Below are 17,349 nucleotides of genomic sequence, written 5' to 3'. Positions count from 1 at the left end.
AGATAGATAGATAGATAGATAGATAGATAGATAGATAGATAGATAGATAGATAGATAGAAATGTCAATTTTTTATGTATTAAGCTAATTAAGCAAAAAGCCAATTTTCAGACCCTATAGCAATGGGTGTCAGTAATTCTAAAGCTGAGTATCTGTGAACCACAAATCTGTCTGAGGCAGTAAATTGGGTATTAGATTGAAAAAAAAAAAGACTTAGGAGTTTTCGTTTGAAAGCCTCAATTTCAGCAGGCAATTTGAGACTCTGGTATCAGCTCTGCTTCATCACTGTGCTCTGCACACTGAAATTAGGAGCAGAGTCACTGGCAATTCATTCTTGACTGAACAGATCATGTGCCATTGATGCTGTCCACAGATTAGCAGCCAGTTCACAAGACCAAACTCCAAAGTTGATTTATGCTCTTTGCATCAATCCATTCATATAGCACCCTCCACAACTATTGGCACCCCTGGTTAAGACATGTTTTTATAATTTTTTTTTTTTTTTACAATATAGAACCACAATGCAAACAAAAAAAGAGCTAAATCCATCCTTCAATTGAAGTACAATTCCCACATTAAAGAAATGTTACATTAAATCATGTACCCAACAATTATTGGCACTCCTGATGTTAATACTTTGTACAACTCCCTTTTGTCAACAATACAGCAGATAACTTTCCTCTTATAACATTTCACAAGATTGGAGAATACAGAGAGGGATCTTGACCATTCCTCTTTGCACAATCTTTCTAGATCATCCAGAGATCCTGGGTCCTCTGTCATGCATTCTTCTCTACAGCTCACCCTACAGGATTTTAAATGGGTTGTGGACTGGGGACTGAGCTGGCCATAAAAAGAGCTTGATTTTGTGTCTGCTGGACCATTTTAGTATAGATTTCGCCACGTGTTTTGGGTCATTATCCTGCTGAAAGACCCAATGACGACCCATCTTCAGCTTTCTGATAGAGGGCATAAGGTTTAGATTTAAAAAGTCCTGGTATTTCAAAGAGTCCATGATGCCATGCACCCTAACAAGGTTCCCAGAGCCTTTGGAAGAGAAACAGGCTGACAGAATCACAAATGGAGACCATACTTCACAGTTAGCATGAGGTGCTTTTCCACATACTCATCTTTTGTTTAACACCAGACCCATTTAGAGTGTTTGTTGCCAGAAAGCACTATCTTAGTCTCATCTGACCAAAGCCCACGGTCCCAATTTAGCTTAAAAAAACTCCAGCTGTTTATGTTTGCGATTGTAGGTGAGAAAATACTTTTTTGCATGCCTCCCAAACAGCTTGTTGGCATGTAGATAGCATCTGATGGTTGTTATGGAGACTTTTTGACCCCCAAGATGCCACTCTTTGATGCAGTTCTTTAATAGGGAGCTATGGAGATTTTTTTTAGTTCTCTTACCATCCTCCGCACTGTGTGTGATGGCAAGATAAACTTGGGTCCTCGTCCAGCCTTGTTTGTCACTGTTCCAGTTGTTTTAAACTTCCTAATGATTCCTTTGACTGTAGAAATGGGCAAGTGGATATTTTCTTGTAGCCGTTGCCTGACACATGAAGATCAACACACATTTACATTACTTGACTGGGGTGTTCCCTCAGCCTCTGTGTCATGTCATATTTATACCACAGGGATACAGCAATTCAGGAATGATTAATTAGAAGGTTCTAGATACTCTGATCAACTTTAAAAACTACAGTAAAAATAAAAACATTTGTTAATTATTTTATAGGAATTGTTGGGGGTGCCAATAATTGTGGAACAGGTGATTTTATGAAAAACAATAATTTTTTAGTCATGGATTTTTATTTATTTTTTTATTTTTTATTCACTTTAGTTAAAGGTTCGATTCTTCTAAAATTTTTAGTGTGAGATTATGCTACAGCAATAAAAAATTAATTATTAAGAAGCCTAACACATCTTAAACAGGGGTGCCAATAATTGTGGAGGGCAAATGTCAGGGATACTTGGCTGTCATTCAGGTTTATGGGATGAGACAGGAACGCATGGTGGGAGTAAGATATCAAGGCAGAGGATTCCTCTAATGCTGTTTGAAACATTCACTATGCATAATATATAACGTATGGCGGCAGAAATGAAATTTGCATAAACGTGAAGGTGAATTCGAAGGTGCAGCATCAGTATTCAAGTTAGGAATCCTCTGCTCAAGTATTTAATTCATAAATTATTCTTTAACATCTGAAACGGTGCCTGTTTACTTCCTGCTTCCTGTTCATGACACTAATTAGGCAGAATGTTTACACCCTTTTTTTATCTTGTCTTCTTTTGTAGGTTGCTTTACACATTTTTAAGCTGGTCTTACATGATGTTGAAAATCATATTAGCTTTACATTCGAAAAATCTCACAACACAGGTTCTCATGCATTAAATGCCACTAGTCGCCTCGGTATGAAAACAATGACAGTTTAAGCATTTAAAAAAAAAGGCATTTTATTGCCTTTCTTGGTATTTTTGTTTGCATGTTTTTGATTGAACGATTTAGACTCATAAAGCTCATCACCCACATATACTAGTGATTACAGTTACTGGAGATATTGAGTATCTACACCATGTTTATCGTAGATTTTGTGCAATGGTGGTAACTAGGTGTCTGGTGTTTATATAGAATCGTGACACTGCTAACATGAAGTCCGACTAAATTATTGATTTATTTATTTATATTTACTGGGCATTGCTAACTATCTTTCACTGCACAATTCACATAAGATTTACCTCCCAATTTGCAGAAGCAAAACAATGCATAAAAGGCATTTCTAAAAGCCAAAGGGATGCTTAATAGGTAAATAAAACTGAAATACTTTTCAATTTACAGCACTAAAGTACACAGCGACGAAATTAACACATTCCCAGGACACAGATGTTTTAAAATGAAGCTTTCAAATAAAAAAATGTTATAAACAAGAATCTATATTTAGGATTTTTCATTCATTCATGAAATCATTCATCACCTTTAGATTAATTTGGATCTTATCTCTGGAATACTGTTAGTGAATGGGACTTCCGACTATTTGTTCAAGAGCATTCCAGTTTCAAACAGCATGTTTTTGGAACTAAATTGGAGGAATTTGGGGAATCTGGTTGAAACCCACACAGACATGTGGAGAATATGCAAAACAGTATCTCTGGAGTTTAGAGTTTAGAGGATGTATGCTTTTTACTATACAAACCTTTAACCAACGTAAAGTTTAAGCACAAATATAAAAATGGTGATAACAGTAAAACTGTACTGATGTATACAGTATATATATATGCCTGGGACTTTTTTAGCCTGTTTGCTTATCCCAAGTCATGTTTTGGCCATCTGTTTATTACCATTTTTATTTTACTATGAATATGAATTCCCCTCTGTTCACTCTGTTTGCCTTTGGTCCGACCTCTGCTGCAGTTCTGGGTATCTGAAATAAAGAGTATATATTCTGTATATAAATCCTACCACACTTTTACCGTGCATGTAAGATGAGTTGTTAGCGTACAAGTCTATTTATACCTCTATGGCTAGATTTTTTAGGTCATTTCTAGGTCAAAAAGGCCTCATACGTATAAATCCATATTCATCAGACTGACACACTTTTGGGTGTAGAAAAGTAAAAGCCTCTCCCTTTCTGCTGAAATATGGCGACACTGCAGAATCTCCTGAATATAAATAGTCATGTCTAAAAACAGTGTTTGTAATGCATGTATCACCCGGCACGTTGAAAACTTAAGGCGCTGAAAACCGTGGAAGAAAACTGTATTGCAAATTGCAGCTCTGCAAGCCTGCAGAAGAACCATGAAGCAGAGAAAAAGCTGCAGATCAACTTTAGTCTGGTTTTTAACAGATCCATATACTGTCAGAATTGAGAGAGAGAGAGAGAGAGAGAGAGCGAGATTGAGAGAAAGAAAGAGAGAAAGAGAGAGAGATAGAAAGCTTGATCACCTGAATATTATATTGTATATTATATTGTATATTATATAAAAACTGCAATTTTTTGGTTAGGTGTTGTTTTCCAATCCAGTGCATTTCTTCCTTCTCGATAAAAATAAACCAAATTGTCTAGTCGCTTGTTTCGTTTACGCCTAGAATCGAATTGAAAGATGTGCTGTTTTTAAATGCAATGTGAAATCATATTGTGTTGCACATTAGAACATCATGGAGATACACAGCCAGTCAACATAAAAACAATTGCATTTAAACTCACTTCATTTAATAAATCATTGCACATTCACAATAAGGGATTCGTCATATACCCCCGAGGCAAAACCAGATCAGATACAATACAAATAATAATCTGGACAAAAATGTTCACGACGAGAAAACAATCTAGCAAATCTGTGCTGCTCTATTGTTTTAGATACATTTTCATTTAGATGTGATGGTTTATTTATTAATTTTTTCCCTAAACGTCAGCGTCAGCGAATAATGCAGGGCATAATAATATATAGCACTAGTCCATAGGAGGTGAGGCAATTACTCTATATTGCAATTGTAATGCCTGTAAAGCATGCACTGGGAACAGGGAATGTTGGTGATAAGCAAAATAAATTCTCAAAAGGGGAAAACTTTGTTTTAAACATCCAATCCATCCACAAGTCTAACACCGAATTATTTTTATTATTATTTTTTCTTTCTCCGTGTTCACGCGTTAAATCCTGTGCTCAAGACTACAAGAGAAGTGTCTGATTCGTGCAGTGCTCTGCGTGCGCTGCTAACATGTCGATTTGTGCTCATTTAATGCATGTCCAACCCATTCTACGGTGTTCTTTAAAAGGCTGGTTCATTTAGACACTGTGAAATTGATTTGCAGCTCAAGTAATTGTGCTTTGTAACAGAACCTGTGCAAGTCGCCCAAGGTTAACTGCATCTTTTGTGTGCATTATGCGACTTACTCAAAGATTAGAGCGAGAAATTGTGCTCAAGTGAAGTGCAAATCAAAGTGAGATCTTAAGCACTGATAGGTAGATTGTGTTTCCTTCATTCTCCTTTCACCATCGTTCTTTCTTTCCCTTCGTTCATGCTTCACAGGTGATACTTCCTCAAGAGATCAGACTGCCACGTGTTCTTCCTGTCCGGGAAACGTTCAGGAATCCGAATGCGTCTAAAGTCCTGGATGCATTTCTGCAGCTCTTGCTCTGGCGTGAGCTTCTCCTTAGTGGGTTTCCTCTTGGATGGGGTCATGTGGTCACGGGGGCCTGTGGTGCGAGTGCGCAAAAGCTCCGTCCTCCGACGCGTCTCCGTCTGCATCGCTTGGGCCGGGCCTTTCTTTACAGTACGCTCCAGGGTCTGGATGTGGTGGTGTTGCTGGGAGATGGGACGAGCGATCACTGTCTCCTGTGGAGAACTGGCCTCTGATTGGGTCTCGGAACAGGAAGTGGATAGTTCGTTGAAGGACGTGCCACTCTCACCCTCTCGCTCACTCTTCTGGCTCTTGCAACAGCACTCACAGTGAGAGGATGACCAAGCTGATGGTCCACCTGGAAAGCACACAGAAAAAAAAACAAAACGCTCTGGAGCAATCAAAGAGACGTTGGTTTGAGATATATCAGCAATCAAGTCTATAATTACTGCATGGATATTATTAGCAAATCAAAGCCCATGAGGTGCAGATTTAGTGTTGTCTTGCAGAGGGCTCGTTCATAAGCGGATGTGTGCAACTCTATAACAAAGGTCACCGTGGTCAGGCAAAACACTGAAAGGTTTTATGACACCATTAGCAGACACTTACATTCCAGCTGGTGATGATGCATTTCATTACTGCTCGTTTCTGCCTTTATGGTGCACCATTCAAAATTCAGCATTTATCCTCCGACGAATAAATCTCATAAAACCCACACCATTGACATTCAGCCAAACACATCAGCATGCAAACAGGGCGGTTAAACCAATCACTTAGCATTGAAAGGTTGCACTACACGTCTGACCTTATCAGTGGCATTATATTGTGGGGAATCAAAGTTTAAATCACACTTTGAACTTTAATAGGATTGATTTTGTTTTGTGTTTTCTGGATAAAAGCTTAGGTCCATCTCAAAGGGTCTGAAGCTCATCACTGCTAAGGGGGTCGCATCAGACACCTTTCGTGTTGTTTTCGACTGGTGTGTATGAGTGCGGAATTAACCTACAAACAGACGAGAAGCGATCCCTAATAACAAAACACCAAATTCATTCATTTAGACTTCAATTTACTTCGAAGCCTTTTTGCCCCAATGCTGATGAAGAAAATATATATTTTTGCTTCACTCTGTGGCCTGATTTAGCCTATGGTTTCCATTAAACATTTTCCCAGCAAGATATAATGATTCTCAAAAGTCCGACATGTTACACACATTAAGGATTCAATAAGCATTTAGTCAGTTGGATTATTGAATCTTTGAAATATTTGGCAGCGCTTTCTTGTTTCCTAGCAGACAGCATAAAGCACAGGATCATTACGCACGATCAGATTTCAGATCCATTAAGTTCATTAAATCATTCTTAGAAATTAGATTATTGTCACGTCACCATCAGAATTCTGTAGTACTCTTTCAGCTTCCTACTTATGTTGTAGCATCGTCCATTGAGACGGTACACTTTTATTGCCTGAACATTATTTTAATGCATACAATAATATTTTGTCTACTTATTAGATCTAGACAGATTTCTTTTCCGAGATTTTCCACTCACTGAACACATTAGACTCAAGTTGATGGTATTTATAGGCTACTTGTTTGGGAGTGTTTGAGGTCTGGAATAAATCCAGACAGTGTTTAATAACTAGAGAGCTATAAGAGAAATATGATAGCACATTTGATAATGGTAGGTTGCAACTTCCAACAATTTAAGAACATTTTACAGACCTCCTGGCTATAGTTTAGGGACCCCTAGTTTTTGTTAGGTTGTCCTACAGTGTGAGAAAGCAAACAAAATTATTACTGACTTATTACAATGCCTCGGATTACTTACACATTGGGAAAATGGGCTCTTGTGATGGCTAACATTTCTAACGTACTAAAAATGGGCTATTTGTTTTGCTGTGCCACACAGAACCACAAAACAAAATAAGGTGTCCAATGGAATCATTTTAAGGGTGTATCTTGTGATACGAAGCCATATGAAAATGGCCGAAGCACAAACCACATTCTAATAACAGTACGATTCGATTTGTAGTATGGCTCTAAAGCCATAACATATCCAGACGTCATACGCACACGCACAAAAAAGTGTGTGAACACACTATATATATATATATATATATATATATATATATATATATATATATATATATATATACACAGTATATGGTGTGTGTGTGTGTGTGTGTGTGTGTGTGTGTGTGTGTGTGTGTGTGTGTGTGTGTGCTCTGCCCTTTTCTGGTTCACCCCTCATGAGTCCTCACTGAGTTTTAAAGAACACAAAGACCTTATCTCCTAGATAGAAGCTCAATAAAATAAATCTGATACACTCTCTCCAGGGGTTTCTTATTTCTTGTTTTCTCCTTTTCATGTTTCTGGGTTTGTCTCCCATTACACCGTGTCTGTGTCCTGTTACACAGTGCTGTGGCCTCGAAGATTATCTGCTGATTTGGCCCACAATCTATCAGCTGTCCTGTCGGAGCTCATAATAACCCAAGTTCAATCAAAAAGCATTGGAGTGTTGGATGGGGCAGTGCTCTCTTGATACCGAGTGCAATAATGAGCTGAAGGACAGCTGTGTGATTGCCCAGGGCTGGAAAGAGTAGAAAGAGTAGAGGGAGAGGTAGAATCAGCTTCCTAATGGCTAATCTATAAGAGCAAGTGCAAAGGAAGCTGTGGAGCAATTTCACTTTGCAGAAATTAGATCAGCCTCCATTCCCTTCAATCTTTTACTATCTCTCTCGCTCACTACATACGTGTGAAGCCAAATGCTCTCAAACTCACTGAGTGGAGCGGTCTGCAGGAAAAGGACTCGGGCTTTGCGCATTGTTTCCAAGCAGTTGACGCAGCCCATAAGGGATTTCCAGTCTAGGACACAAGCCAAGCCCAGCGAAAATGATCATAAAACTTTCATTCTGCAGCGGGGAAATGAGTGCTGCATCGAACAACTTGACAATTCAGGCTTCTGCGAATAACTGGAGTACAGCAGAGTCTTCCTAGAGTCCTTTCATCCCCTCCCCACCCCAAGTGCGTCTTTTCCAAAAACCATTCACATACATCTCATACTGATAACAGAGTCTTTCTGCACCATATGCTGACAGCTGTGCATTTTTTCGCTGACTGCTATGCATCACGTTATAGCTTCTAATATTGTTTCATTTACTGTTTTATTGAATATGGAGGGTATTGTATCCCCCCAGGTACAGTAAAAACTAGAACTTGGGTAATATATGAGTAATCTGAAATATGCTTTCATACTGCAAATATACGGATTATCTAAACATGCTGTCATTCAGCAAATATTTAGGGGAGCTTCCTGGGTGTGTATGTTGAAAGTGCATTTATAGAATCAAGAGACTGCTGCAATATTTGAAAGTCCAATAATTGATTACATTAACTTTGTGTATTATGATGAGCTCTCTCTCTCTCTCTCTCTCTCTCTCTCTCTCTCTCTCTCTCTCTCTCTCTCTCTCTCTCTGTGTGTTTTGCTGACTCTTTGTCTCTCTCTGACTCAGCTCCAGATCATATTGCAGACCCATTAGACCACGAGTTTATCTCTGGGCCTAATTTAGTTCCCATATGCGAGCATTCAGAGGAATCAGTTAAAAGGCTGATGAGATGCATTTGGCAGAGAGATTGAGCTCAGACATTCGTGATATAAATCACAACGTATTTGTTCTTATTCACGGCCCTCCAACTCCACCTCCACCTCCACCTCCACCTCCACATCTCTTTTATTCTTTCGGCATCCTCATGCACGCAAGCTGCTCTTAATGCCTCAAACACATTCAAACACAGAGCTGCATAAACACCTTGCTGAGATGAAAAAGCTCTCTTTATGATGCACATAAAATCACTACAAAGAAGCTGGGTCTGTGTTTCTACTTCAAAACACATCAATGATATTCAGTCTAAATGGTAATGTTTAACCAGGACGGTAACTAATTAATGCACTGCAGGCAGAGAGGCGATATTCAAATATATAACGCCTTCTCATGTACAAATATAAATAAACTCAAATAGATGCAATAAAAATAAAAACAACAAAATATGTTTCTGGATTTCTTTTACTCGTTTCATCTGCATTACCTAAAATCATTGCGACTTTGAAGAATGCTTCTGCCCATTTGATACAATGCCATTGGCAGAAATATGGCACTGAATGTGAAATGTTTCCGATCAGCACTCTCACATAAATTGGTCATATATTACTAATATACTTTTGCAGCATTTGACAGATGGCCTTATCCGGAGCAATTTACATTTCTATCACTTACACAATGGAGAAGTTGAGGTTTAAGGGCCTTACTCAAGGGCCCTTCCGAAGTCCCACATCTGAGCTACTTCTACTGAATATAGTTCAGGGCCATAATCCTGACAGCTGTGATGTCGCAAAGCTCTTAAAAGCATGTTTATAATAAGTTTATAACTATTTATTATGTATGTTATTACTATTTGAAAAACTAGAGTGCCAAAACACAATAAAAAAACATTATTAAAAGTAAAACATGATATTTAAAAATATATAAAGTTTCATATTCAGGAATGACATGGTAGGGGTTCATTTCTATCCCTCAAGTACAGATATTTATTTTTCCTATAACAGTGCATAGTAATTAACTACTGCTTATTTTTATCTGATTTTTTTTATTTATTTACAAAAATACCAGTAACAGGATTATCAATTATGAATCTCTCAAAAGGCACAGGGCAGGAGGTTTTAGTTACTGGAAAAGCCCCTGCAATCAGATTAGAGGTGCTTGGTGATCGTTGTGGGATTATATTTAAATAAATGGAAATAGAGAATAGACAGGATACAATTTGAAAACAAAACAAAAAAAATGTTTTAGACTTTGTCTTTGTCACTGGCTGCCATTTCGGTAAGGTCAGGAGTCGACTGTATTGAAGAGCATTCTTTCGGAAAGCTGCCCACTCAGATCTTTGAACAATAAGATTTGTATTTTGTTGATTGAAAGTAGTTTTAAAGTAGAGAGACATTTTAGCATGAAGATGCTTCCATGAGAAAAACCTTCACAATGCAGTTGTTAGGATGCCATTCCTATATTGTCTGTTCAAGATTCTAGATTTTATTTGTCACAAACATAGTTCAACCTGATCAGCTGCTCAGTAAATTGAATAAATTGAATAAAATGAACTATAAATATATAAGATAATAACAACTGCATTGTGAAGGTTTTTCTCATGGAAGCATCTTCATAGTTAACTAAATGTTTTAATCTGAATTAGAATTGAAAACTAAGATAAAACACTAAATTCTATTTTTAAAAAAAAGGAATATTCATAAGAATATCAGAATTTACCAGGCCAGCATTTATTGTAATATCTATAAATGTTTTCAAATTCGTTAAACTCTTTCTTTCCAATAAATGTTTGAGATTTAATGGGGCACCTTATCATTAAGTTTCAACTTTCAACATTCAACCACCTAGTTGACTTCCTCAGTTGCAAAAAGCTGACTGCTTTCAGTATGACTTTAAACAGCTCACTTGGTATGGATCGTATAACTTCTCCTCCATACTGCCTTCATTCAGAGGCTATTAGCAGGAAGAAGAAAATAAAATCAATCAGACGATTACGACCCACTGGCTGATTAAAGAGACTTTTAGAATGCCAGCTACGAGTATAAGGTTGCTTTATATTCACAAAAGCCACAATACCAGACTGCATTTCGGTGTTGCATCTCTTTAAGTTTGTTCATTACCTAACATCAACCTCTGGCAAATCAATATAAACGTGATCAAATGACCATGAGTAACGCATTCATCTGGGATTGTAGTCAAAACAAGCTGGCAGAAACTTGTCCTTCCTGGCATTCATGTAATTGCCATCTGGATGCATGAGTTTTGTAAAGAAGTTATTATAAATGTCAACTTGTGAAACTACATTTAGTCCACTTTTTGTCTCTATTTGCTCTTATAATAAATTATAACCTCTTTTGGAAGATGTTCCAAGATTTTGGAGTGTGCTTGCAGAGATTTGTGCTCATTCAGCCACAAGGGTGTGAGTAAAACCAGGCACTGAACTAGGGGTGGAGAGGCCTGGGTGCAGTCAGCGTTCCAATTCATCCCAAAGGTGTTTACTATGGTTAATTTAAGAGTGTTATAGTAGACCACTAAAGATCAAACCATATAAACCATATCTTAATGGAGCTCACTCTGTGGACAGGGGCACTGTCATGCTGGAACAGGTTTGGGTCTACTAGTTCAAGTGAAGGGAACATGTAATGCTACTGCATCCAAAAATGTTCTATACAATTTTGTGCCTTCAACTTTGTGGTAACAGTTTGGGGAAGAACTACATAATGTTGGAAAAGTCAGGTGTCCCAATACTTTTTAGCATATAGTGTATATTGCTTAGAAACTAAAATGTCTCTCTACTTTAAAACTGCTTTCAATCAACAAAATACAACTCAAAGATCAAAGATCTGAGTGGGCAGCTTTCCGAAAGAATGCTCTTCAATACAGTCGACTCCTGACCTTACCGAAATGGCAGCCAGTGACAAAGACAAAGTCTAAAAATATATATATATTTTTTTGTTTTCAAATTGTATCCTGTCTATTCTTTATTTCCATTTATTTAAATGTAATCTCACAACGATCACCAAGCACCTCTAATCTGATTGCAGGGGCTTTTCCAGTAACTAAAGCCTCCTGCCCTGTGCTTTTGAGAAATTCTAAATTGATAATCCTGTTACTGGTATTTGGTTACTCCCCAGCTATGAGGGGAAAAACATCCAGATCACACCAGCTCAACCTAAAAACAGTATTAGAGATGATCGAATATCCACAGCCCTCCCTAGATGTGGCTTCTGGCTTTCATTTCTGACAGGTCCACCAATCACGCCAGTCACAACGCTGCAGGCGTTTATGGAGCACAGCGAGTTTCTTCAGCCTAGGTCACACACACACACACACACACACACACACACACACACACACACACACACACACTGGGTCTCTTTGCCTCTGTCTCCCCCCTGCAGGGAGAACACCCTGCCAATAACAACCATCAATTTTACTCAGATATAAATAGACATTCTCCTTTCTGTGCTCTGCAGCTTTGATCCAGAGTGCTTTCAGAAAAAAACAAAGCAACAATATATTACAGAAGCAACCAGTTCAAACTGCATGCTCTTATTCATTATATATACAGTATATATTTTTATTAGTATTAATCGGTTTTTAAATTGCCATAATTATTACAATTATTACACCATAAATTAAACTCTTAATAAAATTATTTTCACAGTGTGATTTAAAAGAAGTATAATCTAAACATTTTTCCAGTGAGTCTAAACCCCTGCCCAGGATTCATCACTTTGTTCCTGACAGGCTTCAGGAAGATATGGCATTACATAACCTCTATAGCCAGGGTTTTCCTACAGTTCTGCACATTATATATCATACTGCAGTGTTAAAAGATGTTCTGTAAACACAATTCGGTAAACTTGTTTGATTTTATGTATACTGTAGGCCTTCTCTTGAAAAATGGAAAGACAGACTTGTATCTGCTGTTTTAGATACCACAGTTTCACTTAACCACAGCTGAATTTTAAAAAATATATAAATAAAAGGAAACTTATTACAATTATAAATGTATGGAGTAACATGATTAAATCTTGTGTGGTCCATAATCATCCCTTTACATGTGTTTATATGTCCAGAATACTAACACTGTATTCACTACCCCACTTGTGATCAATGTATATCAGATTAAATATTACAGGTACTGCATTGTTTATACAGGTAGTCCTCTACTTACAATGGAGAAATGTTGCCACGACCCCATCGTGCTAAGTCCAAAATATTGTAAGTTGAAGATGGTACAACTTTATGCTGATTTATAATTTTAATTTCTTGCTCTAAACTGATGGCTTTCCTCTTCTTTTTTTACTACCAGCAAGAGACATACTTGGCACTTGGAAGACATGCTTTTATCACAAAAATTGCTGTTTGAAACAGAAAAAATACACACTGAGACTTTACTCCATCCACCGCTAGCGAGAGTGGGGCTCCTCACAGGGCAAGAGATACGCTCATCCCAGCTGTGCTTTTAACGTATTGTTCATCGTACACTTCTGCCTTTTGCGCAAAATTTACAATTTTGTCGTATCGCTATCGTCATTGTAAAATCGAAAAATTCTAATTCGAACCATCGTAACTCTGGGACCATCTGTATTCAGGAAACTCCTTATTTTGCTCAATATTTGCGCCAAAGTGCAGGAATTGTGACGCTATGGTAGTTAAAGTCTTATTGTGCCTAATTAAGAAAACGTTATCATAGGTATGTAGAGTATGTACAGGATAAATTGCTAACTATTATCCAAGGCATCTGCTGGGGGCTTAGAGCCTTTCCCCTGCTGATACATAAATCCTAAAACATAAGATACATAAGTCCTGAACTCTTCACTATTTGCATGGTTTTGGGTTACATAACATTATATCTGGTTCATATTTAACATGTTAGCCTGATTAGGATAGTATTTCATCAATGCCTGGTTCACTGATTGCACTCCCTTTCTTCTCCCAAACATCATATTTGAATAATCGTACTGTGCAGTAGCCTACATTTCTATTTTCACTAGATACAGTGCATCCACGCTGAGTCTGAGCTCAAAGAATCCAAATGTGCAAAGTTCAAACGTTGAAAAATTACATTCACGACAGATTTTAGGTTTCTAATTGGCTCAGTCTGAAAGCAGACTTCAAAACATGAATGCTGTAACCCAAGCCTGAATTCTAAGCCTAGGCATGGCCCAGTTTCCTGAAAACAAAACCAGAGTAATACAATAGAGAGAACGCTCATGATACTCTCCCTATTATTTTTTTTTTGCACTAGACCATAATGGATTTAGGAAACCAAGCCCAGATTTCTAGAACGGCCCTGGCGTGTTCCTGTTTTAGAAGAGGGTGAAGAGGAGTTCCACTGTCGCGTGGAGTAAAAAAAGAAGCAACATGATGCAAGCAGCGCAGACAGCTAATGGTTTCAGGACACTAAAAGCTGGGTTGTTGAAAACAGCTTTGATGGATCTTGGCTGCGTGCGCTGTTCGACGCATTGCCAACAATCTGCAAATCAAATCAGCTCAAACATGCACACTGATACTGTATGCAATTAGCTTTTCTGTGTATGCGTTTTGCTTCCCACAGGTCGCACAGGTTATCCTTAAATTCCTGTCTCATTATTCATGTCTTCTTTTTTTTTAAACACATTAATTCCTGGTAAGGTATGCAATTACAAGTGAAGAATGTAAGTACGAAAGCTTAGAGTGTTATGATAAACCTGCCTACAGCTATGCTATTCTTTATCTTCAGGTTAGTGCCAAAATTAGGCCAGTCTGTCCTTGGAGAAGGAGGAGGTGCACCACTGATAACTCTCACCCTTACCGAAACAGAAACCCTACTGCAGCGAGCGTTGAGGTCCACCATGACCCCCGAGTAGCATCATGATCACAATTCAGGCTGTTCAGCATATTGATGGGATGAATTTTAAAGAGTGATTCAAATTACAGCCTTCTGTTCCTTCAATCATATTTCTAATCAAGCGTAATAATATGAAAAGAGCCATAGACAAGGTTTAAAAAAAGAAGGGGAACAAAAAGATCCAGTCGGTTCGGGCTTAATAAGCACTCATTGTCCTAGTAGAAAGACCAGTCTCTCCTGACATCTTCCCCTCTGTGATCATTTCGTAATGATTATAAGAATTGTGACCATCTCTTGGGAATGAATATGACCAGCACAGGGACAGATTTGAGAGTTCAGATTGTCTCCTAATAGTCGCGACACTTCACAAAATGCTGATGAAGTGTAATAGGACATCCAGGCTGACGAGACAGCCTGCAGAGCTGCGGTCATCATCATAATAAATTCTAAGAAGAGATAGAATGCTTGACACTCTGCAATCAAAAAAACAATATGAAGACAGTGAAGTGGATAGAGGAAGCACATTGGCACTCTAATATACGAAATTGAGGAAATTAGTTCTTTCTAGTAGTCAGGCCTAACCTTTCTAAACCCTTTGTAAGGTTTTACCTTACAAGCCATGGATATATCCTCTTTTATCGTAGTCATCTGCCAGCAATGAGAAGTTAAAGCTTTTAACTCATTATTTAGCATGATTGATGATTGTCGATGATTATTACCATGCAAAACTGGCTGAATGCATTTGATAAAAATCTTTGTTAGTTTGTTATATTCTATGATTCTGTGTGTAATTCATACACATAAATAAAGTAGTTGAATGAGATTAATTTATTTGAATGGATTTTATTATTATTAATAATAATAATAATAATAATAATAATAATAATAATACGATTTAATTAAAATAATAAAAATACAAAAAATACAAATATTAAAGCTGTTGGTGTTACTTCCTTGTGCCATTTTATGATTCCATTATTTTAGCATTATGTTCTAATTTTCATCAAAACTCATCCTGGTCTATTTATCACAATAACCTATTTTATCATATGAGTTAAATGCCATGCAAAAAACACACTCATCAGGAAATGTTCACAAAAGATGTCTCACACTGTATGTGACTGTAATTGTATGTTACTATGGTTACAGTTGTTTCTAAGGCAGCACATTAGTATACAACAGTGGGTAAATTGACTGGAACTACCTACCTAGTATAAAGTATTGCATGCAGACAGTAACAATGAGGACTGCAGATATAGTGATGAGAATTACAGCTACAATTTTCGAGTTAAACTGAACATCCATCATTACATATTTGTCAGAAACACTGTCTAAATCGATGACTAAATACAGCATGAGGTAATAACCAAAGTAAGAATCTTTGTTTTTTTACCCACACCTGCCAGTGAAATCACGGATGATTACACAGATGAGACTAAAACGATCCAATCACTTCTGAGTTGTTGAAAAACATAAGGTAATTCAGACTGGTATTTTCTAAGAGGAGGGAGAAAAACACAGACGTGGCCAGTCTGGATAAAAAAAGCACAGAGTTGCACCTGCAAATGATGTAATTATGCCAGTGATGCATTTCACTTCCACCAGAATCGGGTTTTTGATGTTAGAAGTAAGTTTGCTGGCTTCAAATGGGTGACACTAAAAAACCTGTACCAGTGCTGATAACCACAATTACACAACTACACAACTGTAGTAGCTGTAGTAAGTCATATTTGGTGCAGAAGTGATGCAAGCTGGGATCGTTTCATGTCAAATTTTTACTCTTTCCTCAGAATTCATCATCCTGCAGAATTTAGAACGTAAAGCAGGACTAGGTTAAGGCCATCAATTAACACAGACAAATAAAACCTACCTTTATATGATAGACACATGAAACTTTCTTTTAAAGATTCTCCCTGACCGTGTTGAGAGATCGGAGCGCTTTGGGAACGCGACTGCGTTGTCCATGCTCTGAGTAATGAGTCTAATCAGTCAAAATTGAAGACGACCAGGAGTATAAAGCGCACTTAGAGAGAAGACTGCTTCTGCTTCTGTAACCGTGAAGAAAACGCTTAAGGGCACTGGAGGTGTGGCTAGAGATGCAGCATCTCGGTACCTACATACGTAACCTAGAGAAGTTCCCTTTCAGAAACTCGAGCTGTGTCGGTACGCTTTGGGAATGAGAGTCCAATAACACCACACTGACCAGTTCCTGACTAGTGTGAATGAGCACAACTGAGTCAAAAGACAGAGGTGCCAGGAGTGGCACAGAGGTCAAGGTTGTAAAACCTGGTAAAGGTGAGCGTAGCGTCACAGAGCAGCGTCACAGTGGTTTTGGAGGGACACTCCAGAGGACCAAGCCTTAGAGGCTGCCACACTCTGGGTTGAGTGAGCTCTGACCCCGAATGGAGCAGGAAGACCAGAGGACCCGTAAGAAGACGCAATAGCGTCAATAACCCACCTGCTGAGCGTCTACTTATGAGCAGGAAGGCCTCTCCTCGGAGGGCCGTAGCAGATGAAAAGTTGTTCCGACTTTCCCCAGGGACTCGTACGGTGGACATAACAGTCCAGTGCTCGGACCGGGCACAGCCAGTTCAACCTCTCCTGGTCTGGGGCCTGACAGGTCGTGGGACAACCAAGGAGATGTAACCCGCTCTAGGGTGCAGGAAGGCACTGGTCATGCCTGGAGTAAACTCCAGGAAAAAGGGGGCCACAGAGAGGGTAAATCACCTACTCTTCTCAGAGAGAAAGAAAGCGAAAGCGTTCTTGATGGACAAGTGCCTCTACAAAGTCT

At 38.3% G+C, this 17,349-nt stretch overlaps 1 protein-coding gene across 1 annotated transcript in view; it reads right to left on the bottom strand.

Annotated features, from left to right (window-relative positions):
* Positions 1–4,202: 4,202 nt before the first annotated feature.
* The window catches only part of LOC124391929 (BTB/POZ domain-containing protein KCTD16-like), a 29,828-nt gene continuing 16,681 nt past the window's right edge, over positions 4,203–17,349 (bottom strand). Inside the window, exon 2 of the mRNA XM_046858634.1 lies at positions 4,203–5,480. Coding sequence (XP_046714590.1) covers positions 5,026–5,480 — 455 coding nt within the window. The 3' untranslated portion in view covers positions 4,203–5,025. The remainder of the gene's footprint in view (positions 5,481–17,349) is intronic.

The sequence above is a fragment of the Silurus meridionalis genome, chromosome 10, assembly GCF_014805685.1.
Source record: "Silurus meridionalis isolate SWU-2019-XX chromosome 10, ASM1480568v1, whole genome shotgun sequence".
NCBI classification, from domain to species: Eukaryota; Metazoa; Chordata; class Actinopteri; order Siluriformes; family Siluridae; genus Silurus; species Silurus meridionalis.
This window is presented reverse-complemented; position numbering and strand designations above follow the sequence as displayed.